At 43.8% G+C, this 24096-nt stretch overlaps 1 protein-coding gene and 1 long non-coding RNA gene across 12 annotated transcripts in view; one reads left to right on the top strand and one right to left on the bottom strand.

The window, feature by feature from the left end:
* The window catches only part of LOC130382282 (protein YIPF7-like), a 32768-nt gene that overhangs the window by 8036 nt on the left and 636 nt on the right, over positions 1–24096 (top strand). For 2 of the 4 annotated variants that reach the window (XM_056589930.1, XM_056589933.1), the window contains one exon: positions 23615–23796. In XM_056589930.1, the coding sequence (XP_056445905.1) occupies positions 23615–23796 (182 nt within the window). Of the gene's footprint in view, positions 1–18987; positions 19446–23614; positions 23797–24096 lie in introns of those variants that run through there. The other 2 variants (XM_056589932.1, XM_056589931.1) reach the window with 2 other exon arrangements.
* On the bottom strand, positions 11725–17332 carry LOC130382285 (uncharacterized). Of its 8 annotated transcripts, XR_008895546.1 has the most exons (6): positions 15763–16595; positions 15441–15491; positions 15326–15369; positions 15004–15067; positions 14832–14917; positions 11725–14622 (listed from the first exon to the last, which is right to left on the bottom strand). It is a non-coding gene; the product is annotated as an uncharacterized LOC130382285 (long non-coding RNA). The 8 variants fall into 8 exon arrangements; XR_008895541.1 differs by having other exon boundaries at positions 11725–11896; positions 12407–14622; positions 15004–15491; XR_008895545.1 differs by having other exon boundaries at positions 15004–15369.

Here is a 24096-nt window from a genome sequence, read left to right as displayed (position 1 = left end):
TCAGGTCGAAGCACCTCCGTTTCGCGTCGGTGTCCGGTTCGCCCTGTCTGGGCTTATTTTCCCGATAATGACCGGCGTTCTATTATCCCACTTAACGTCAATATTACTCTGCATGTGGAAGGGAAAATAGCTTTATTTGTAATTGCAATATTATGCTGCTGTATTTTCAGAGAACCCCACAGATATTTGAGTTTGCTGCTTTCATGGGAGCCGGACCTCACTCTATGGCTGGCTCCCATCTAACTCGAACCCGCTGGCTATAGGTCTTTTTACACTGCCGAGCCGGTTCGGTCGCAGCTTGGCACGGCCGGCGATTTGACCTTCTTATCTCAAGTTTCCTGTGTGAAACCGAGGGGGTCAAATCCCCCGTTTGTCACGGCGCGGGCCTTTTTGGTTCACTGGGGAAGGCCGAAGGCGGGGCTGTGCACGGAGTCTCTGACCTCTTTAGAATAATTTGTATGATTTCATACCCCTGAATGTTTTAATTTTTTTATAAATGAAGACACCCGCATGCAATAATGAGTTCACGTCTGAGCGTAGACTACAAACGCGATTAACTATGGTCAGGGATGTTCGTTACCGTCTACAGGGTCCAATAAATAGTGAACTTCATCACAGCCTCACCGAAGCGCCTACAGTGCTTAATGCAAACAATCGCAACAAAGTCGCCTGCAGAAATTCTCCGACACCCGCTTGTCTCAGCATGATGCATCTCTAGTCTTCTGTCATTGATCAATATGAGGACATTTTAACCACGATGGTTGAATTAAAATCAGAGGGAGACAGCAAGTGCAGCTCGTAAGCGACCCGACCTCCCACACAAGAGCAATGGAATCATTTTATTTTATTATATGTCTTGTGACGTGACGTTTGATCGGGACATTTTGGCTGCACATGTATTTTTGGAAGTTTTAATTACTGTCATAAATGATGTTGTTGTTGACTTCTAACATGTCTATCTTTGCTGTTTAAATCTAACAGTAGTTTATGAGTAATATATCGGCCGTAACCACTGTTTTTGCTTGCGAAATGGCTCAAGCTGGGCATTCCTTGGTATTGGATGTGTTGTAATAAAACGCATCCATTACTAGGAATGTCCGCTGGTGACGCCACTGAGGCTATAGTAGGCTAACGTTGCTCTTAGCGTCCTACGAGTATGTGCCGTGTTCCGATATCCATACTTCCATGAGTACACTTAAACATGGCCGTTTCTCAATTCCTAGCACGCGTACTACGGACTCGATGACTTGCAAGCACGTACTTGGCAAGTCTGTACTTCAAGCACAGACTTGCGAGTACATACCTGCGATTGGAACAGCAGCGGACTCGATGACGTCACCACCTCTGCTCGTCCGTTAACTGTGCTACGGCCTCATTGAGGCATATACTACTGAACAATATAAACAAATGATATAAAACAAAATCCCAGCCTCTTTCATTTTCAGATAGTATGTAATTATTCTGAATGAATAAAAATTGAAAAGATATGCGTGTCCTGTCATGTGTATAAGCTATACACACACGACTTTATATATATTTATATATTATCTTATATTATTATTATTATATTATATAAATATATATATAAGTTAAGAGTAACTTAGGCTGCGTTCACATCTAGCGTTTTTTTTAATCTGCCAGCGCTTGTTTTACATTATATTCCTATGGAGCAGAGCGTTTCTGGAAAAAGTCACAGCCGCTTTTTTAAACGCCTCTCCCAGCGTTTTTTTCTGCCATACGGAGTGTTGAAAAAAGTTCAACTTTCAGGAAGAAAGCGGCCGACGTCAGGCGTCTTTTGTGCAACTGACCAATCACAAGCGGAACATTGACACTTCGTCACGAAGGAAACTCTCAACTGTCAAAACAAGAAACAATGGCAGACAAATCACTCGGGAAAGTGCCGGTGGAGCGATTAATAGTTTTAATTACAGAACATGTCGAGATCTACAACATGTCTAATGGGCTCTATCCTGGAAACATAGTAGGCGGGTAACGTCGGGTCTAGAATGGGTTCGTTGATAGGCAATAGAAAAAACGCTCTTGGCGCTTTTAGGGCCAAAAACGCTGCCAGCTTTTCTTTTTGTTGAAAAAACGGTAGGCTCAACTTTTCCCTATTACAAAAAACGCTAGATGTGAAAGTGGCCTTAAGCTACAGTTGTGCGTCTTCTCCATATTGTCCGCCATCGTACTGCTGCGAGTGCGAAATGCATCCTGGGATTTATAGCGATTGCAAGCACACACGAGCCACCTCCGATGCATGCTTGGTGAAACCATGGGTGAAACGGCGAGATCGAGCACGCATCAAGAACACTTCCGGGTTTTACGACAGTACTCGCTTGATGCGTGCTTCGAATTGGAACAGTGCTCGGGCAACGACTGATGACGTTTCACGAGTCCACGAGCACGCACAAGTACGCGAATTGAGAAACGGCCAAAGTACACTATCCGCACTCACTAAGTGCGCTCATTTTCATGTCAGTGTTGTTCCAAATCGAATACTCCGTGGTGCACTAACCGGAAATTACGATCACGACTGCCGCCGCGGCTCCTCCCTCGCAATAAACATCCCGCTTTGAATGGTGAACTCTTTACGCCTAGCAGCTATAAAAGCTAATAAAACTACAAAATGACAATTAATGGCTATGTGGAAACTGCGGCGACTTTGGCTCAGCCTGGCTCCGCCCTCTTCCGCTACGTAGCTAGGATGGCTGCCGTTGAGTACGAAAAGTGTACATCGAAAAGTGTACTTCGCGATTTGACCGTTTGGCCGTTTCTCAATTTGCGTACTTGTGCGTGCTCGTGTGCTCGTGGACTCGTGGACTCGTGAAACGTCATCAGTCATTGCCCGAGCACTGTTCCAATTCGAAGCACGCATCAAGCGAGTACTGTCGTAAAACCCGGAAGTGTTCTTGATGCGTGCTCGATCTCGCCGTTTCACCGAGCATGCATCGGAGGTGGCTCGTGTGTGCTTGCAATCGCTATAAATCCCAGGATGCATTTCGCCCTCGCAGCAGTACGATGGCGGACAATATGGAGAAGACGCAAAACTGTAGCTTAAGTTACTCTTAACTTATATATATATATATATATATATATATATATATATATATATATATATATATAATATAATAATAATATTATATATATATATATAAAGTCGTGTGTGTATAGCTTATACACATGACAGGACACGCATATCTTTTAAATTTTTATTCATTCAGAATATTTACATACTATTTGAAAATGAAAGAGCCTGGGATTTTGTTTTATATCATTTGTTTATATTGTTCAGTAGTAGTAGGCCTATATGCCTAAATGAGGCCGTAGCACAGTTAACGGACGAGCAGAGGTGGTGACGTCATCGAGTCAGCTGCTGTTCCAATTGCAGGTACGTACTCGCGTGCTCGCAAGTCTGTGCTTGAAGTACGGACTTGCCAAGTATGTACTTGCAAGTCATCGAGTCCGTAGTACTCGTGCTAGGAATTGAGAAACGGCCTTTGAGTACACCATCCGGGTCCTTTCAGTACACTTATTTTCGCCCGATCTGAATCGGAACGCCCTACGTACTCAAACTTAGGCTAGTAAGTACGGATAGTATGGATATTGGAACATGGTTATGGAGTCCTAGCTAGCTACAAGCGATTTTACAACGTTCGTTACCAACGATGCTTTCGGGAAACGGTGTGAAAACTGTACGATGCTCGTACGACGCATTTCACAATCCACTTAGGCTAACGATGCTTTCGGGAAACTGGGCCCAGATCTCGTCCTCTATTATTTCGCAGCCTGTTCTCCAACCTAAACCACAGAATAGGTTGTTCATTAGGTCTCCCAAAGCTATGGCGACACTATAGTGCCATAAAGCACTATTGTGATAAAACATGCATTCGGGCGTATTATATTATTTCACAAGCGTAGATGTCAACTGCGAGTGCGCAAATTATCTCTGCACGCTCGAACACTCTTTATATGTATTTTATATGTTGTTTTTTTTAATCCGCCTGCCCTTTTCCCGGCATTCATTGCGGTTTTATCTAAATATCACGCAAACAAAACAAGCAACTGGATTATTCAGTTTTCCCGTTTTGATTTAAAAAACAGAAATCTGTTTATTTTAATCTGTGTATGGTTCGTTCTTTGAATATTCCGATTTAAAACAAAATCAGAAAAAACAATTAACAGTCGTTTTTTGGTTTTTCTGATTTGGTTTTGAAGCCGAAAAAGGACAAAAGGAATATACAAATAAACTGTATTTTTCTGTTTTTTTAATCAAAACGGGAAAACTGAATAATCCAGTTGCTTGTTTTGTTTGTGTGATATTTAGATGAAACCGCAATGAATGCCGGGAAAAGGGCACGCAGATTAAAAAAAAATACATATAAAAACGTTTCAAACGTTCCATCGAGTCTCTCGCATTCTACAATGGCCAGCTTTATTGTTTTCCGTGGGAGCCGGCGACTTAGTCTGTGAGTGGACGATCTGAAACTAAATCGGAAACTAGATTTCTTCTTTGAAGGTTGTGCTCCACACAGAACCTCCTCACCGTCATAACGGAGCACTTCGGGGCACCAGATTGCTTTAGAGCGGTGCTGATCGAGTCGTATGTCTTTCCAGTGTCAAATAGTTCACAGTCTATTGTTGGTTTAGGTGGTTGGCTCTTTTTTCTTCGCTGCGTTCTGCCTTCTGGTGTAGCCTATAACTATAAATGAATCTATTTTTGTTTTTCTGTTTCGGGTTTAAAAAACCAACACACAAAACACACAAACACAAATAAAATGCAGTTTATTTGTTTATTCCTTTAGCCCTTTTTCGGTTTCAAAACCAAATCAGAAAAACCAAAAAAAATGACTGTTAATGTTTTTTTCTGATTTTGTTTTAAATCTGAATATTCAAAGAACGAACCATCCACGGATTCAAATAAATCTGTGTATGGTTCGTTCTTTGATTATTCCGATCTAAAACATATTCAGAAAAAACAATTAATTGGTTCTAGAAAAAGAGCAAAAGGAATAAACAAATAAACGGCATTTTATTTGTGTTTGTGTGTTTTGTGTGTTGGTTTTTTAAACCCGAAACAGAAAAACAAAAATAGATACATTTATAGTTATTGGTTACACCAGAAGGCAGAACAAAGTGAAGAAAAAAGAGCCAACCGCCTAAACCAGCAATAGACTGTCTAATTATATTTAGCCTTAGTTATGGCCGCACTTGAACCGTATGGTGATTTTATTCGTGAACTATTTGACCCTGGAAAGACACACGACGCGATCAGTACCGCTCTAAAGCAATCTGGTGCCCCGACGGTTTGTTAAAGGGGACATATTTTTTTTTTTTTTAAAACAGAAAAATACTGTTTATTTTTAAATTCCTTTTGCCCTTTTTCGGCTTCAAAACCAAATCACAAAAACCAAAAAACGACTGTTAATTGTTTTTTCTGATTTTGTTTTAAATCAGAATATTCAAAGAACGAACCATGCACGGATTATTATGCACGGATTGACGTGAAGAAGACGAAATTGCTGTTGTTGTGTTTGAAACTGGCGCGAGGGTTCTTCTTCTTCTTATTGTACAGTTCCGGCAAGGCGCGAGGGTTGCTGGGAAAGCGGAGACGTTTGTAGTGACGTCATGGCGTTGCTCTCGCCGGCTCCATGGCTGGCTCTGGCCAGTGTGAAACCAACTGGTTCATAACTGGGATAAGGCTGGAACCTGTTTTGAACTGGCCCTAGCACCAGGCCGGAACTGGCTCTTGGTTCTTTTTGGTGTGAAAGGCCCATTAGAGCACTGCTCCCCGAGCAAGGAGAACAGCTACCCAAGAGCATTACGACGTTGCAATGACGTCAAACGCGTCATTTGACGTCATTTCGGGAGAAAATTAGATGAGAAAAAATGGGCCAAGGGGAGACTGGTTTAGACTGATATATATATATTTATTTATATTACAATAGCGATTTTATAATGATAGAACGCCGGTTCTAAATGGGTGAAGTATCCCTTTTAAGTATTAATCGTCCAAATGGAATCGCGCTGAACAGCGCTCATAAACAGCTAAACTCTCCACTCCTGTGGCGACCAACGGTATTGCACGCCGAATGCAATAGAGTGGCGAAGTCACGCCCCTTCCGGTAGAGCTCATGGGACCTATGAGATCGAAAAATATGAATGGGTGTCAATGGAGAGAAAATAATTATTTTCTGGTCCCGGTCTTTATATGCCCTGGATTACACATATGTTGTTTGTGGATTTAAATGATCATTTTTCATGCAAAGAGTTCAACCGTTTATTGTGCAATTGTTCAGATAAAGGCTGTAGAGAAAACACAACGAGAAAGACTACACGGCTCGTATGTGACGTCACGCTCCCTGCGACTGGCGTGGAGAAGACCGACAATCTTCCCATCGGCATAACTGAAACTCTGCACGTGCCCCGACTTATGATGGTTTTCACCTCTTTCGATGCTTTTATCCTCCCCTTGGAAACAGCGGTGAAGTGGGGCAGAGAGATCGCCATCTCTGTGCCGAGTTCCAAGTGCGGGTGTTGTGACGTATATCATATGCGTCGAGAGCAGCGAAGAGCTGTAGTTCACAAAGCGGCCTCACATAAAACCTAAAATTATCAATCTTCTTCACAAATTTTTTTAGTTTTCTTTGCATGAAAAATTATCATTCAAATCCACAAACAACATATGTGTAATCCAGGTCATGTAAAGACTGGGACCAGAAAATAATTATTTTCTCTCCATTGACACCCATTCATATTTTTCGATCTCATAGGTCCCATGAGCTCTACCGGAAGAGGCGTGACTTCGCCACTCTATAGAGCTCGTAAGTCCGCCTCTTCTGGGAGAACCCCATGAGACCTCTGGGCTAGGAAAATTAGAATGGGGTTCAATGGAGAGAAAGTCATTATTTTCTGGTCCCAGTCTCTAGATTCCCTGGATAACACATATGATTGTGGATTTAAATTATAATTTTTCATGCAAAGAAAACAAAATTAATTTGCGAGGAAGTTTGATAATGTTAGGGTTTGTGTGAGGCCGCTTTGTGAACTACAGCTCCTCGCTGCTCTCGACTCGAATGATATACGTCCCCACTACTCTGGTACAGACATGGCAATCTCTCTGCTCCACTTCCCCGCTTTTTCCCAAGGGGAGGATAACATCATTGAAAGAGGTGAAACCCATTATAAGTCGGGGCATGTGGAGATTTTCTGTTATGCCGATGGGGAGATTGTCGGTCTTGTCCACACCAGTCGCAGGAAGCGTGACGTCACATACGAGACGTGTAGTCTTTCTCATTATGTTTTCTCCATCGCCTTTAACTGAACAATTGCACAATAAACGGTCAAACTTTTTACATAAAAAATTATTATTTGGACCCAGACAAAACATATGTGTAATCCAAGGCATTTAATGACTGGGATCAGAAAATAATACATTTCTTTCCATTGACTCCCATTCTAATTTCCTCGCCTAGAGGTCCCATGAGGGGTCTACCGGAAGGGGCATACTTACAAGCTCTATAGAGCTCGTAAGTCCGCCCCTTCCGGTAGACCCCCATGGGAGCTATGAGATCGTAAAAAATGATTGAGTTTCAATGGAGAGAAAGTCATTATTTTCTGTTCCCAGTCTTTATACACCCTGGATTACACATATGTTGTCTGTGGATTTAAATTATAATTTTTCATGCAAAGAAAACCAAAAAAAAATTGAATAAGTTTGATAATGTTAGCTTTTGTGTGAGGCCGCTTTGTGAACTACAGCTCCTCGCTGCTCTCGACGTGAATGATATACGTCCCCACCACTCTGGTACAGACATGGCAATCTCTCTGCTCCACTTCACCGCTTTTTTCCAAGGGGAGGATAACAGCATCGAAAGAGGTGAAAACCATTATAAGTCGGGGCATGTGTAGATTTTCTGTTATGCCGATGGGAAGATTGTCGGTCTAGTCCACGCCATTCGCAGGGAGCGTGTCGTCACATACGAGACGTGCAGTCTTTCTCATTGTGTTTTCTCTACAGCCTTTAACTGAACAATTGCACATTAAACGGTCAAACTCTTGACATGAAAAATTGTCATTTAAATCCACAAACAACATATGTGTAAACTAAGGCATATAAAAACTGGGACCAAGGCATATAAAAATGGGCTCTACCGGAAGGGGCGGACTTACGAGCTCTAAAATGACATTGCTGGCTAGACAGTGACACCGCATTGAGGGCGCATTCCTGCCTCGTTCACACTACTTGGGCCATCGACGGATGAGGGCTTTTTGAAGTATCCATGTGTTTTCCCGGGTTGCATTACAAAGGCGATTTCATTGGACAGTATACAGCGCTCGCAAAGTGCATTGTGGGTCCGCCCGTCTTTTCGGCTCCGTGCGTCAAAGGTTGAGAAATGTTCAGCTTTTCAGACAGCGATGGATCCGTCGGCCAATCACATCGCGCTTTGCAAATGTACGCAAATACATTGTCCTATGAAATCGCCTTTGTAATAATACCCGGGAAAACACATGGATGCGTCAAAAAGCCCCCATCCGTCGATGGACGGAGGTAGTGTGAATGTGCCCTCACACTAACTGCATCCGTCGACGGATCTCAGTAGGCGTGTTTCAGATCGTCTGCATTTGCGGGCATGCATGCACGAGACTTGAGAATCCGCCGGAACTAGTCAGAAACACGTAAAGTTCCCACCACTTGATGTCAGAATCAGGTGCACTTCTCGTGGTTTGAACAAGCATAGTTTGGGAGAGGGCACGTCTCTTTTAAAGGAAATATGTAATTCCTCACGTGGGAAATTCCACGTGATAATTCCAACCAACTAGGGCAACGTTTAGATATGTTGAGGGGAGTGTCTTATGTCCACATTTATTTGAGACCATGTTGCATAGGGAAGTTATCCCTATAATTTCTGACAAAGTCAATCGGCCATGACTTTGCATGAGGCACTCGCGAAATGCATTGTGGGTCCGTTCGTCCTTTCGGCTCTGTGTTCTGCATCAAAAGTTGAGAAATATTCTCAAGTACCCTGTCCAATGAAATTGCCTTTGTAATACAACCCGGGAAAACATGAAAGCCCCGATCCGTTGATGGACGCATGTAGTGTGAATGCGGCGTCACACTACATGCATCCGTCCACGGATGGCCGAGGGCGTTTCTGACGTATAGGGGACTGTACACGCAGCCTGCTGCCAATCAAATCACTTCCCGCTACAAAACTGATGTGTGGATATAAATACAAAAGATGACAAACAACAGATGACTGAAAACAATCCTATTGATTCAACATTTCTTGAAAAAAATGCAATAATTCAATAAAACGGACAGAATTTTCTTTCCTGCTTGTTATTGCAAAATGGATCCAGTAGTCCCGTGCAGTGTATTTGCCAAACCGTGATCTGATTGGCAGACTGATCCGTCTCTGCTCAACTTTTTGATGCGAGAGCCCACAGAACGGACGGACCCAAAATGAAAATGCAGGGTCCACCTGCATTTCGAGAGCGTTCCATGCAAAGTCAATGAGATCCATCGACGGACGGACGGAGCATAGTGTGAATGCGCCCTGAAGGCTCAGGCCCCGTCCACATGGAAACGATTTTTGGGGAAAAACTCAATACGTCTTGTGTGTTTGGGCCGACTGTACAGACGGATTTGGCGTTTTTGGTGCCCGAAAACACACTTTTTTTAAACCAGGTTGCAGGGTGGATAAGATAAAAACGTCCCTATGCGTTTTCGTGTTAGGATTCGTGTGGACGCCTTTGGGGTATTCCACGAACGGAGGTTTAACAAACACAGAGTTAACGCTGAACTCTAGGTTGTTTGACCCTGTGCCAACTAAACCAGAGCTGTCAGTTCCACCGCACAGGTTATGCATTAGTTCAATCAACTCAGGGTTGGTTAACACAGGGTTGTGCGCGTCCACGCCAAACCTATAAAGACGTGATGTATGGATCATGGAAACCCTGATTGAAATGGCGAAACGGGCCGCTTATTTCAATGAAATGGAACTCCAGGTTCTCCTGGAGAGCTATGGGAGAACGACATTATCACAAGAAAAGGGGACGCTAAAGCCTCTGCAACCCGGAGAACCAAAGCCTGGCAGCGGATTGCTGACCGCGTAAATGTGTGTTACACGTCAAAAGCATGATCCTTAATATTTGAGCCATGAATCTATAAATATCCCAGTCAAGCATTCTTAACGTTCCTACCACATAACTCTTTTCTTCTAAAAAAATATGTACCCCGATGGCTCCCAAGCGGTCAGCGGATCAAGTAAAAATTAAGTATAAAAACATACAAACTGGTAAGCCAATCGTGAAAAGGATGACAGCCGGCAGACTGGATCTGGCCCCCAAATTGTCTTGACCCCGGTGGAGGAGCTGTTAATAGACATAAATTCAGGGCGCCCTGGCATGGAGGGGGTACCTGGAGGTTCCTCCTCAGAGTCAGGGGCCATGTGAGGGTACTGGTTGAATGTAGGTTTTTGTGTTTTTCTTGTATTTTAGATTTTGGTTGCCTTCGAAGGTACACATGCAAACCGTGTGCGTGCCACAGCGCATATGTTCCGAATGTTATTTTTTTGGTAACTGGGTAGAAAACCTAAAAGTGACAATTCATCAACTTCACAGATCAAGATGGATTAGTGCTTGTAATGAAGCCGCCGGCTACGATCGAACATTCTGCAGTGGATGCAAGTCCGTTAGGACTATTTTATACTTTCTGTTGTATGCGCCTCTCGGCATAGTTCTCACCCAATATTGCTCTTTGTATGATAGGAGGCTGATTAAAATCTTGGTCCGGATGTGGATGGGTCATCTGAAAGGACTGAGATGTGCTCAGCATCTCCAACATTATAGATAAAACTACCATTTGCAAAAAACGGAGGGCTACGCAAATAGTCTGGAGTGAACTGAGGCCAGGTCCTCGATTGGTAGTGTTGGCTATGTAAGGTTGGAGAAGGCTAGTTAAATAGATTAAAGATTTGCGCGAGAATCTATATCTCTCCAGCAAAAAATAGTCCGATATGCCAAGATGCACGTATAATTTGCGCTCCGATATCAACAGGCCTCTCATCAAAAGGGCATGCCATTGTGAACACATGAAATCTGCAGTGAACGCGGGTTTAAATACCCAAAACCGGGTTATGTTCCAAACTTAACCTGCGCAAAACCTGCTCCGAACAGGTTTGATTCAGAGCATATGTTTCTATAGTAACTAACATACCGTATTCATTTTGGAACGGAAAACCTAGGGTTACCGCAAACCCTGGGTCAACTTACCCGGTTATGTGATAAAACCGGCTTTGTGGAATACCCCACTGATACGCAAACGTCTATTTTTTTTTGTAGCTTTAAATACGGCCCCATGGTAAATTTAATTATGAACCCACATAAAAAATCTGCTCAATCTACAAGGTTTATCAACTGCTTTCTCCTCCTCGACTGTATATTTGTATACAGCGCGCAGGCTTGATGCGCCGAAGTCTTCTTCTTTTTTTTGTGGAGAACCAGCGCCACACAGAGGCCTTGAATATGTATTACAGTGTTGCTACAGCTCGATTTGTTTACACAATGAGTCCGTCTTTAAGGAGATATTCCAGAAACGCAGCCAAGGAAAACATTGGGGAAAAGATAGTTTTCGCTCTTGTTGACAGGGCCTTGGTCTCAATACTGCCCTTAACCCCAACCCTTAAACCTATCCCTTCCCTACACTTTAACCCTACCCCTCAACACTACGCAATGGAATGACAACCCTTCAAGACCCAGTTACAGCACATCATTAGTGGTCGTTTTGATCTTTATTTTTTTAATATTTTTTTGATATTTTGATACAATATCTGTGCAGAGGAGGTGCTTGAGATGGAGGGATGGGCTCTGTGGTGGCAGCGGCCTCAATGATCTTCTGAAAGAAAAAATAACAAATGAGAAGGAATTATATGGCAGAACTGGGTGATATGGCCACATGTTATGTATAATAAATAAATAAACAAACGGATAGATAGATATTTCTACCAAAAATAAATGAAACAAAACACTGGTTTGTAAAAATCGACTTCACATTGATCCACCATTCTCGAGGCTAATATGCATTTTTAAAACTAACTATTGCATTACTTGGTAAGGAATTATCTTCAACCTGGAGTCCCTAGAACATGGAACATATGGATATCATTGTTGTTGGGAAATGGGAATATGTCCAGTAGCCTACTGGCATACACCATCATCCATGTTGTAAAGATCGCTATAGCATGTTCGCTAACTAGCAATTAGCGCATATTAGCGATTTTGTGGTTATACTTGCTATCCATGTTATAACGAAAATGTCTACATTTAACAGAATAATGATAATGCCATCAAAGGTGGGAAATGGGATATGGGAATATGTAGAAAACGCAACATAGAAAACACTTACATTTGTTGTTTTAGATCCTGTTGCATCTTTTTTGCACGCCATCTTGCCTAGGTTTTTCTTGATTTTCCATTTTTTTCACAACTGTAGCATTGCAAGCATTGCGAAAATCTTAACTTCAAGGGGAGGTTAGCTCTCCCCCTTAGCCCTCAATAAAACGACTAATGGGACAACTCTATGCTCGTGAACGCGCAACAGCGTAGCGTAGGGTTTAGATTTTGGGTTAAGGGCTGAATCAGGATTGAGCCTTAATGCTAGCAGCGCCAGGCGTGTAATTTATAAACGTAAACGAGATATTCAACTCATCTCATCAAATCTCATCGTCATCCGCTTATCCGGGGTCGGGTCGCGGGGGGAGCAGCTCAAGCAGGGGGCCCCAGACTTCCCTTTCCCGGGCCACATTGACCAGCTCTGACGGGGGGATCCCGAGGCGTTCCCAGGCCAGTGTTGAGATATAATCTCTCTCCACCTAGTCCTGGGTCTTCCCCGAGGTCTCCTCCCCACTGTACGTGCCTGAAACACCTCCCAGGGGAGGCGCCCAGTGGGCATCCTTGCCAGATGCCCGAACCACCTCAGCTGACTCCTTTCTAAGTAAAGGAGCAGCGGCTCTAATCCGAGTTCCTCACGGATGGCTGAGCTTCTCACCTTATCCCTAAGGGAGACGCCAGCCACCCTTCTGAGAAAACTCATCTCGGCCGCTTGTACCCGCGATCTCGTCCTTTCGGTCATCACCCAACCCTCATCATGACCATAGGTGAGGGTAGGAACGAAGATCGACCGGTAGATCGAGAGCTTTGCCTTGCGGCTCAGCTCTCTTTTCGCAACAACGGTGCGGTAAAGCGAACGCAATACCGCCCCCGCTGCTCCGATTCTCCGGCCAATCTCACGCTCCATAGTACCCTTCGCGAACAAGACCCCGAGGTACTTGAACTCCTTCACTTGGGCTAAGGACTCATATCCTACCCTGAGTAAGCAATCGGTTTCCTGCTAAGAGTCATGGCCTCAGATTTAGCCAATATCATCCGACTGCAGACACAAATGGGCGTTCCCGTGTCGTGGGCGTTCTCGTTCACGCAGACTAAAACGCCCCCCCGGCGTTCTCGTGTGATGGGCGTTTTCGTCTACGCAGGCTGGAACGCCCCGTTCTTCTTCGTCGATCTAGTAGCATTGGCAGCATAGAACTGACGTTAGCGCCCCCTTCTTTTTCGATCTCGTAATACGGGTACGTTAGCCAGCTAGGCCTACAGAATGTTAGCTTACTTTTATGTGTCGAATCTCGGCCCAAACTTCATTCCCCCTCATTACAGGGAGGGAGGCTCCATGATCTCATGTTCATTATCTTCTGGGTTAGTATAGGTAGTGTATTAGGTATAAGTGAGATGTTTGGTATAGTTTAAGAATATGCCCAAATTAAATAATTAATAGATTAAAATAACACTTGGGACATTATGCAGTTCAAATCCAGTTACCAGACACTATGAAGGCTCAAACAGTAGGCCATTTGACTCCAAGTGTTCACTTACTTTTCCCACTGAATGTTTTCAATAAAGACAAAATACAGTAATTGCTCTGTAACAATTAACCTTACAACATACATCGTAGGCACAAATGTATGTTACATACATCGTATAGCATTTGTCACAAAAACAAAAAAGAAAGGAGTAATAAAATACCAGCATTTCTGGGCAGATACATTTACTACAGTAGTATGTACATTTACAAATGAAAGGGATTGCAAAAAAAGACGTCCCAAATAAAACGAAAAAGGAGTAATAAAAGAACATTATGCTAGGCAGACATCTTTTATGACAAACCTGGCATATGCAACGTGCCTCAGTACCAGGGGTGCGCTAGGCCAATTCTTCTTTTTTGAGAAGCCTTTGAGGCGTAGCGCAAGGCCACTGACACAGCCTGCATTGTTGTGCATCTTTCTAACCGTTATGTATATGAGATTGTCTTTATTAAGCTTAATGTCCCCTGCCAAACTGTCATTTATATATATGGAATGATGGAGAGGCTTGATAAGTTCTCGGAATGTGTTTGAAATCCTGTTGAACACGCCAAGCATCGCCATGTCCAGTCTCAGCGTCTCTTGTACAATTTGCTGAAGGACTTCGGGTGGTAAGAATGGCCTGTCCTCTGTTGTGCCAGATTGGAGCGTGTGGCTGAGATGGGGAGATGGAGAGGGTGAGCTTGGTGTGCCAGCTAGTCCTGCAGGGCTAGAGAGAGCGAGAGAGCCGAAAAAGAGTGAAGGAGAGCGAGAGAGAGGGAGAGAAACAGGGATTATGATCAACCTTCAATCACACAAGCCCAGACCAACACTACCCACACCATTAAACAAAAAGGCAATCACTGATCGATCAAAAGTCTGAGAAAGAGCAAGAGAGAATATACGTAAATAGAAAAGTATGGACATAGTATGTAATACCTTTCACTGCTTAGTGATTGGAAGGTGTGACTGAGATGGGGAGATGGAGAGGGTGAGAAGGAGCCAGCTAGTTCTGCAGGGCTAGCCTAGAGACGGAGAGACAAGTGTATTGGCTACGATCTTCGTGAGCACCAAAAATAAGTAAATAGCAACATGGACACGGTATATAAACCTTTCAAGCATAAAGGTCTCCAACAGCTGTCAAACCACCACCTCCTGATAGAGAGCATGTCCCCCTGAAAAGTAAAATTATGCTTTAAATGACTTCATAGCCCAATACAAATCCATGTTACAGTACTGTTTAGCAGTGTACTATGGCAGTGTAAATTATTGTGAAGATGTAGCCATCTCCTCCCGTAAGTGCAGTACCTGAAGACAAAGTAATGTGTATGACCTATGATGCATGTTAATTGTAGCCTCCAGTAAGGATGACTAAATTTTTAAAAGCCTTATATTTCATGCTACACATCTGATTGAGATTAGAAAGAACTCACCTCACTGAAATCATATTGCTTTTGAGGGTAGAATACATTGCGTACTGAAATTAACATGCAAATGAGTTAGTTGTTTTGCAAACTAGTCATCATTTCTGAAAATAATGCATCTCACCATCAGCATAAACACCCCACAGCTGTTGCTCTGATACTGGTGAGGTGCGTCCTGTGGTGGTAAAAGGGGAATGTGATTTGTCAATGATTCTTATTAGTATATAATGCCTATAAACTATAAAGTGATATCCACCCTCATTTTGTAGCTACATACAAAAAGTGCACAATGCACTTTCAACAAGCATTTAGCAGCAACCAGGGCCCATGAGCGTCACATAGGAACACTTCATTAAATCATAATAAACAATCTAGAGGCCTGCCTGTCTACCAGTGAATGCTACTCTACGAGATCCAATGAATCGTGCGCCAGCCACACGTTTTACCTCGTCAGCCAAGTAAAGTCCCTTCCATGGTCCATTGGACAAAGCATGTGCCAGGGTACTGAAAAGGTTTGGAAGACGTGTAAGTTGCAATTCATATGCATCATCATCAACACGCATTCAGTACACACTACGCTTCGATTTCACCCAAGGGTGAATTAAAAGTACATGTTTTCCTAAACGTTGGAAATCAACGAGGTAATAAAGTAGTAACTGAGGGCACATCTGTCATCTGTTTTTCAGAGTGCTAACGATCTTTATTCATTCGTTGCGCCGCGACCGAACTGACAGAATTCTCTGATATGCCATGCATGTAAACATACTAGTTAGTTTAGACGTACTAGTACGTTTACATGCAGTTTAATCCGATGCGTGTGTCACCACAACGAAGCAGAGTGGCCGCGATTTCATGCCTCTTACCATGCCAGCTGACACCTTAACATCCAACTTAACAATGTACTTTGGTAATGTTAACCTCACAGTAAAATAATCGGCAAAGCCTTCGCTGCAAACTTTACCCTCTACCTACAAACCGTCTTAAACGTTGCTGATTTCTGAATAGTATATTCAACGTTTATGGACGATAGCATAGCATTCGCTGCCACCGAACCATGCTTGTCACGAGTATTTATATCCGATTCGAATTCGGATACAACGATACCACAGCTTATCAGTGATTTAAATGAGAATACTTCACAGCCAATGTTGTCAATTAAACAATATCATACTTACTGACATAATCTCTGATCATAACCCTTTCGTTTTTCTGGAAAGTTACTACGAGGTAAAACCGCCAAAAAAGGAAGGGTAGCATACCCAGCATGCCTTGCGAAACTCACTCACCTCTTCTTGAGTGATCGATGAAACCATAGGATGAAACGCTACAGGAACGCCTGATGGGCGTTTTTGTGTCATGACGGGAACGCCCGATGGGCGTTTTTGTGTCATGACGGGAACGCCCAAGCCTGCAGCTGGACCCTTCTCGATTTAGCGGTGCTGATCCTCATCCCAGCCGCTTCACACTCGGCCGCCAGCCGATCCAGTGAGTGCTGAAGGTCACCGGCCGATGATCCAATGAGGACCACATCATCTGCAAAAAGCAGTGACGAGATCCTCAGACCACCGAACTGCAACCCCTCCCCACCACGACTACGCCTCGATATCCTGCCATGTGTTACACCTTTCCTGCTTCTTGGCTCTCAGACCGTAGTCCGGGAGCACAGGGGAGACGTTCCCTCCAGGGCCGATGTCCTTTCGGGGGGTAACACCCTTCACTATAACCGGCAGTGGGTCTGTTTATAGGTCGGAAGACACGGGCACGGATTCTCGGCGTTTGGTACTTAATTCAGTTATTTATAACAGTACACGTAACTCGGAAAACACAACCGGCCTCGTTTCATTCCTCCTAGACTGACACACGCTCAATCGCTCGTTCACTCATTCGTCGACTCATTCGCTGACGTCACTCACACACACACACACACACACACACACACACACACACACACACACACACACACACACACACACAGACATTCTCGCGCACACACATACGCCACTCTCGTAACACATGTATATCACAAACAGGATTGGTGACAAGGCGCAGATATTCAACTGAAACAACTAATTGGTTAGGCCTACCTGCACAATGGATCATAAAATATACAGAGACAGGTTATAAGCATGAGTCTGGTCCGCCTAGACAAAATAAATACCTTATAACGAATTGCACGGCAACCATGCAAACGTGCAAACGAAAATAGAAAATCTAATAAAAGAAACAATAGGCCTACTGTGCGCAATATCACCATAATGTGATTTGTATGATGCCATATATATTAAAAAAACGTCTAGAGATAGCTAACTTGTACAAAACAATGCTAACTTGACTTTTAATAGCTTTTCATGCATATATTTTCTTTACTCAACCTACCTGCAGCAGATATCGGCTTTCCTGCTGCAGGATACCCAGAACGCAACACTAGAAATATCGCAAAGAGTCTTCACCCAATGATTCAGGATTCAACATTATTTACATTCACATTGTATTTAATCCGTTACACCATTTTAAAAGTTTTTGAAACATAAATGCAATTAATAAATTGAAAGGCAGGCAAAAAACATTCGAAATTATGTCCAATTTGCTCCGCCGCCAGAGCTCCTCCGCCAGACTCCCGGGGCCTCATGTACTAAGACTTGCGTGGATTTCATACTGAAACTCCGTTTCAGTATGAAACGCCAAAATCATGGCGTACGCCAAAACCCAGAAACTGTTTTACGCACAAATAAATTCAGATGTATCAAAGTGTGCGAACGCATGGATCCAAGCACGTTTCTTTTGTACATCTCAATCAACGTGGAATTGAGCGCATATGCCGAGGTGCCAAACTCCTCCCTGTCCACGCCCTCATTTAAATATGCAATTTCATTTAAAGAGGCCTCTGGACCTGAGATTCACCTCTTAATCCGATCACCTGGCACCATGAACAGAGGCAAAAAACGAAACTTCACGGAGTCCGAGCTCGAGATGTTGCTCCACGAGGTAGAAATGCGCAAGCATATGCTATTTGGAACCCTGTCAACAGGGATAAATGCAAAACAAAAGAGAAGTGAGTGGGAGCGTGTTTGCGAGGCCGTCAATGCAGTAGGGTCTCAGCAGCGCACACACTCTGAAATTAAAAAAAAGTGGTCAGACCTCAAGGTGGAGGTGAAGCGGAGGGTTTCTGCCCACCGCCGAAGCGTGACCGCAACAGGAGGGGGGACGGGAGTGGGGGAACTCTCCCCCTTCGATTTGAGAGTGGCCGCTTTGATCGGTGACACCAGTGGCGTAGCCAGAAACTAGTGGTGTTCCTGTTTTTTTTTTTCAAATTTATTAACTCCAAAATAATACATTAACCATGTATTTTAACAGAGAACAAATGCAACCGCTGCAAAACATAAAGGGACGCAGTGCCCAGAGATGAAGAACACATAGAACGTGTGCGCATACTCATGGAGCCATACTATTACGCATGGTTAACAAACCCATTTAATCAGTATCTGAACAACACCGCTGCTGGGTTAAGAATGTAACGTATTTGCTGCTATATTTGCGCTGCAACTGAATTCACAGGGCAAGGCGGCGTGGCTCGGCTTTGAATGCATTAATTATCTCATATTAATGCATTAATGCATATGAGGCCGGTCTGGACTCATATTAATCTCATATGATGATTCCGTCCCACACAGCTGGCATGGCTCGGCTCAGGGTGGACTGGCACACTCCTGACCGATCGGCCAGCTCCCGCTGGAAGGCCCCTGTTGCCAGGAACCCCAGCGTGGTCAGCACCTGTGTGGGCACGGACAACCCCTGGCTCCTGGCTGTGTGACGCTCTAGGGCCGGCCGCAGCTCTGCGCACAGCTCCAGTAATACTGGCCTGGGGAAACGAAATCGGCTCATGAGCCAATCATCATCATTTGCGAGTAAGTCCTCGCGTTCCCTAAATATACGTTCCCTTCGGATTTGACCATTTGCGATGTCCTCTAACAACGCTAACGCAGCCATTTTTAAAACAATTTTCTTCATCCATTGCGCATGCTTTTATAGCCACCCATATAATTGCAAGGTGTGTTAATCGTTCATTAGTGTGTCTCTGATGTGCAAATCACTCTGATGAGTCATGGTTTTCTCCTTTGTTTCCCAGCGTCACCTCTAAAGGCTGGTTTATGCTCGGTTACGTAAGCGTAAGCGCAAGCGCAAGAGGCCCTTGCGCCCCCCTTGCGCGACTTCTCACGTCTTGCGTGCGTCGGGCGATTTTTCTAGACTTGCGTCATTTTTTACGTAAGCTTTTACGCGAGCCGCCCAGCCTGCAAGGCTGTGATTGGTTTGCTGGTCTGGTTACTACTTCCTGTCTGGAGTATCACCCGGCAGGCTCATATACAAAAGCATTAACCTGAAGTGAAGTTAACTTTGCTGCCAACACATTATGTCGTTTTAAAATGTAGAGAGATATGCACATTTATACAACCCCAATGATCAACAACTTCATCACCCCTGTTCCTCTGTCTGTTGCCATCATTCACTGTGTATGGGGAGAACACGATCTGGCACATAAACAAACCAACGACTCCCACAGACAAAGACGTCATTCTCGAGGTCGTCTTCAACGAAAAACTTTCCTCCACATATTACTCCACCTACTGTTCTGGCGGTAAATTGCTTGGCAACACGCGCAACACGCGCAACCTAAAAGGGAGCATGAATTGCTTTGAGTAAATTTTGCGCAACAACGTAACACCAACGCTGAAGCATGCAGCCGCCTTAAGTGTCGCCAAAGGAACAATAGCTGTAGAAACGTGCGTACGACAGCTCTGGAGCTGGCGTGGGGACCGCACATTTTTACGGTCATTTCACGTTTTGTACATCTGAACGTGAGCGTGGAAAAGGACGTACGCCACGTTTTTGTGCGTACGCAACCTTAGTACATGAGGCCCCCGGAGTGGAGCTGCCGGACTCCCGCCGGACTCACGCTCCGCACAGCGCACATAGCTTTTGGCCGTGATATTAGATATTATACTATATAGATACCTATATATTATCTAATATTATATATTATTATTATTATTATATAATATAAAATTCGATAGATATAGTGCTCCGGGAGTCCGCTGATTCGCTGAAAACCTTTCACCTGAAACGTCAGATTATAGGTTCGGCGAATGGTTCGGAGTCGGAGTCGACTCCGAACCAAAATTATTTTTTTAGATGCAATTATTTACAGAGTCTCTCTCCAGCCAAAGATCCAAAGTTGGCAACCCTGCTTAACCCTAAAGGCCGATCCATACCTCCGGATCCGGACGAAATTCGTCCGTCGCCCCAAACGTTGCCCCCGGAACTACCCTTCATACCTCCGTCTGGTTTCAGCGTTGGATAGTACGCAATAAATCCTCTAGAAGGCAGTGACTGTCGTTTCACAAATTAACGGCATTGACAATCGCAAACATGCATCTGTAGAGATGATTTTGCTTTGCGTCATCCGAAATCGGCAAAAGAGAGTGCAAAAAGTGTGCGGTGGCATGTGACACCCCTCACCAACCCGCAGATTATCTCCTCAAAATGTTGTTAAATGACCAGTTAAAACTCATTGCCAAAACAATAAAATAAAAATGTCAGGTATATAGTATAATATAAGTACAAAACGTCAAATACTATATATATATATATATATATATATATATGAGATATTATACTACTCTATATTTTCGCGAATGGTCTGACTTTTGACTCTATACTGCCGCCTCGATTTCCGATGGTATTGCTCCGGTTCTCCCGGAGCACTCCGGATTCGTAAGCTCAGAGGCGACGGACCCATTTACGGACGAAACACCTCCGGGACCGGACGAAACGGTCCGTATCCGTATTTACCATAGGGTGTGAATGGGCCTTTACGCTACATGCCCACTGCACCGTCAGTCAACGGACGTGGGAAGACGTGGCTGACGGATGGGGGAGTAGTCTTTGCAGAGGCATCCGTCAGCCAATCAAATCGCTTCGCCGGGTTCTTCCCGCTTCTTCCTGCTTGTTGCGATGCAAGATGACCCGCTTTCCCGCTTTCCAGTATCGTCAGAGCCCGAGTCGCGTCACAGTGCTTAAATTTGCATACGCGATCTGATTGGATGACGGATCCGTCGCTGCCGAAAAAGTCGAAAAACATTTTTCAACTTTCTGACGGAGCCGAAGGCTCCAACGGAACGGACGGATCCACAATGCATTGCGCGTCCGTCCCCATTCAAAGTCAATGGGGATCAGTCAACGGACGGAGGCAGTGGGCACGAGGCATTACGCCTTTAAGCACTGTGACACTACTCGGGCTCTGACGACCCTGGAAACCTCCCCCAACCGTCAGCCACGCCTTCCCAGTCCTTTGACTGACGGTGCAGTGGGCATGAGGCGTAAACCCATCCCAGTAGGTGGAAAAAACTCAAATGTCTGCCCTCTGTTATATGAATCAGGCATGAAGGCTGGTTTATACTAGGCTACTCCGTAAAGGGCTGTACACAGAGTCGCTGGCGGAGACCCTCTCCGTAGCTCTACGTGCGCATCCAATATTTTGTAACTATCCGTCGAGGCAACGGAGATGGATGGAGACGGCAAGGGTTGGGATTGATCCACTAACAACATCATTTCCAGAATCACTTTTACCGTTTTGACTTCGCACCTTATTTACCTTGTTTACTTTTCACATTAAGGTAGCCTACCAATAAAACAACAAATATGATTTGAAAAGCTTTGGAAGTTTATTAACAGCACTATTTACATGGTTAGTAGTCAGTATATAAGAATCGATCGGGCGGCAAATGCATTGCGTATCGGACCTCCCGACAGAGAGCTGCGAAGGCTCAAGGGGTCTCCGTAGTGAAGGAGTTGGAGAACAGATTACGGAGTCGGAGTAGTAAACCTTGGCCTTCAGGGTTTAATTAGTAGATAATATAATATACATCCAGCCCTACAGGAAGTGTTGTTATTAGTCGGTGATCACGGTGTTAAGGGGCCTTATTTGTCAACCATGCGAAGAAAAGGCTCAAAACTTAATAAAAGAAAACTTGCTGCATGGAAAAAAGTGACTGATGCAGTTATCCCAGTTGGGTCTGAAGAGAAAACACTATCTGAAGTAAAAAGAAAATGGTTGCGGTTAAACTTAACGCCAAAAACTTGGCCATTCACCAAGTAGATCAGAGTGTGCCAAGTCCTCCAATGACACAAGATAAGCCATTGCACTACATTTCTAACAGCTGTCTTTTATAGGGTTCGACACCAATTTGTCTGTTAAAATACCCTACAAATCGTGGGTTCTGGTGAGAATTGCTGATGTAGGTCTGTAGCGTGAAACTACAATTTTCGATAGATGGGCTACAGAAGTGCTCTTTCCATCCATCTGATTGATTTCAATCAGGTTGTCGCCAACAGTGAGAATCACTTAGGTCGAACTAGGCCAACGGGAATATTTTTGGCCACTTGAATCCAAATTCACATTAACAGCCCCCGGGGGCTGTTAATGTGAATTGGGAATTGGGGTGAATTGGGATCTCCCATAGTAAACGTGGTTGGTGGCCTGTTGCTTTAAATATTGCCGCCTTAAAGCATATCGGTGACAAATACCTCCTTTCCTTCCATAAAGAATGCTCAGGAGTAACCTATGCTAAAAGTGGGTTAAAGTTTGCATCAAAGCACCTTTCCTAAGCATTTTCTGAATTCGAAACCACCTTTCCTCCAATTATTTCTGGGTCACCTCATTGGGAAAGGAAATTTCCCAAGCAAAAAAAAAGAATTTGTAAGGCCGTAGTGTTACATATTGCAAAGACAATGATTCGAACAACATGCAAGCTGTGTGGTTTCAGGGATAGCAGCGTCTATATGAATCACCATGGCAGCGATAGAAAACATTGCATAAACTGACAAACTATATCCTATACAATGTAATCTATATCATATACATTCACTGATTACTGAAGATTACGAAAATAAAATGCAGTTATCGCTAGAAATTTTATCAAAACGCATTTGAAAGCAGATATATTTTTTTAAATATTGTTTTTTTTCCGCTGTTTTGGTAGACAGAGCCTTGCTTTACGTGAAGTATATTTGTTTCTAGAACAGTTGGTAGGGGTCTAAAACATTCATATGTGTCGTTTTGGACAACCTATTCAAACAACCTATTCTGTCGTTTAGGTTGTCATTTCTTTGTTTAAAAAGAGACATAATGATCTTGTCTTCTTGTGTTCTACAATTGTTTTCTTTTTAAATGTTGTTCTTGTGAAGCACAAATTGAACCTGCTAGGAAAACATGCCACAAACAACATTTCTACCAATGCTTAGGCAGGCAAAGTTCACTTTGGCTACATCTATGGAATCAGTGCCATGTCCTGTCTGGGGGTGTACCTGCTGCTCAACATGATGAGCTCCCTGGCCGTGTCCTGTGGCTGTGTGGCCAGCATACTGGGCTACTGTCTGCTGCCCATGGTGGTCCTCTCCGCATTTGCAGTCTTTGTCTCTTTACAGTGAGTATAAACATCTTGTGCACACGACATTCAAATAGTGAGTCGTCTCAGTTTATTCATTCTACTTTCTCAGAATTTTATCAGGCTCATCCTACTTTGTTTTCGATTGAGTCTCATAGTTGTCATGCAATCAAATCTATAGCAATGGCCAGTAGTTGAAAAGATATGAGAAAATGAGAACCACGGGACTCAATTAAAACTAAATTGAATCAAACATGTGGGGCAAGCTAAACTTGCCTATTGCTGGTTTAACGTAGCTTTATTAGTAGTGATTATCCTACTTGTGGCAGTATAGCATAA

The sequence above is a fragment of the Gadus chalcogrammus genome, chromosome 5 (genome assembly GCF_026213295.1).
Source record: "Gadus chalcogrammus isolate NIFS_2021 chromosome 5, NIFS_Gcha_1.0, whole genome shotgun sequence".
Taxonomy (NCBI): Eukaryota; Metazoa; Chordata; class Actinopteri; order Gadiformes; family Gadidae; genus Gadus; species Gadus chalcogrammus.
The sequence above is the reverse complement of the archived record's forward strand: the minus strand, read 5'-3'. Positions and strand labels throughout refer to the sequence as shown.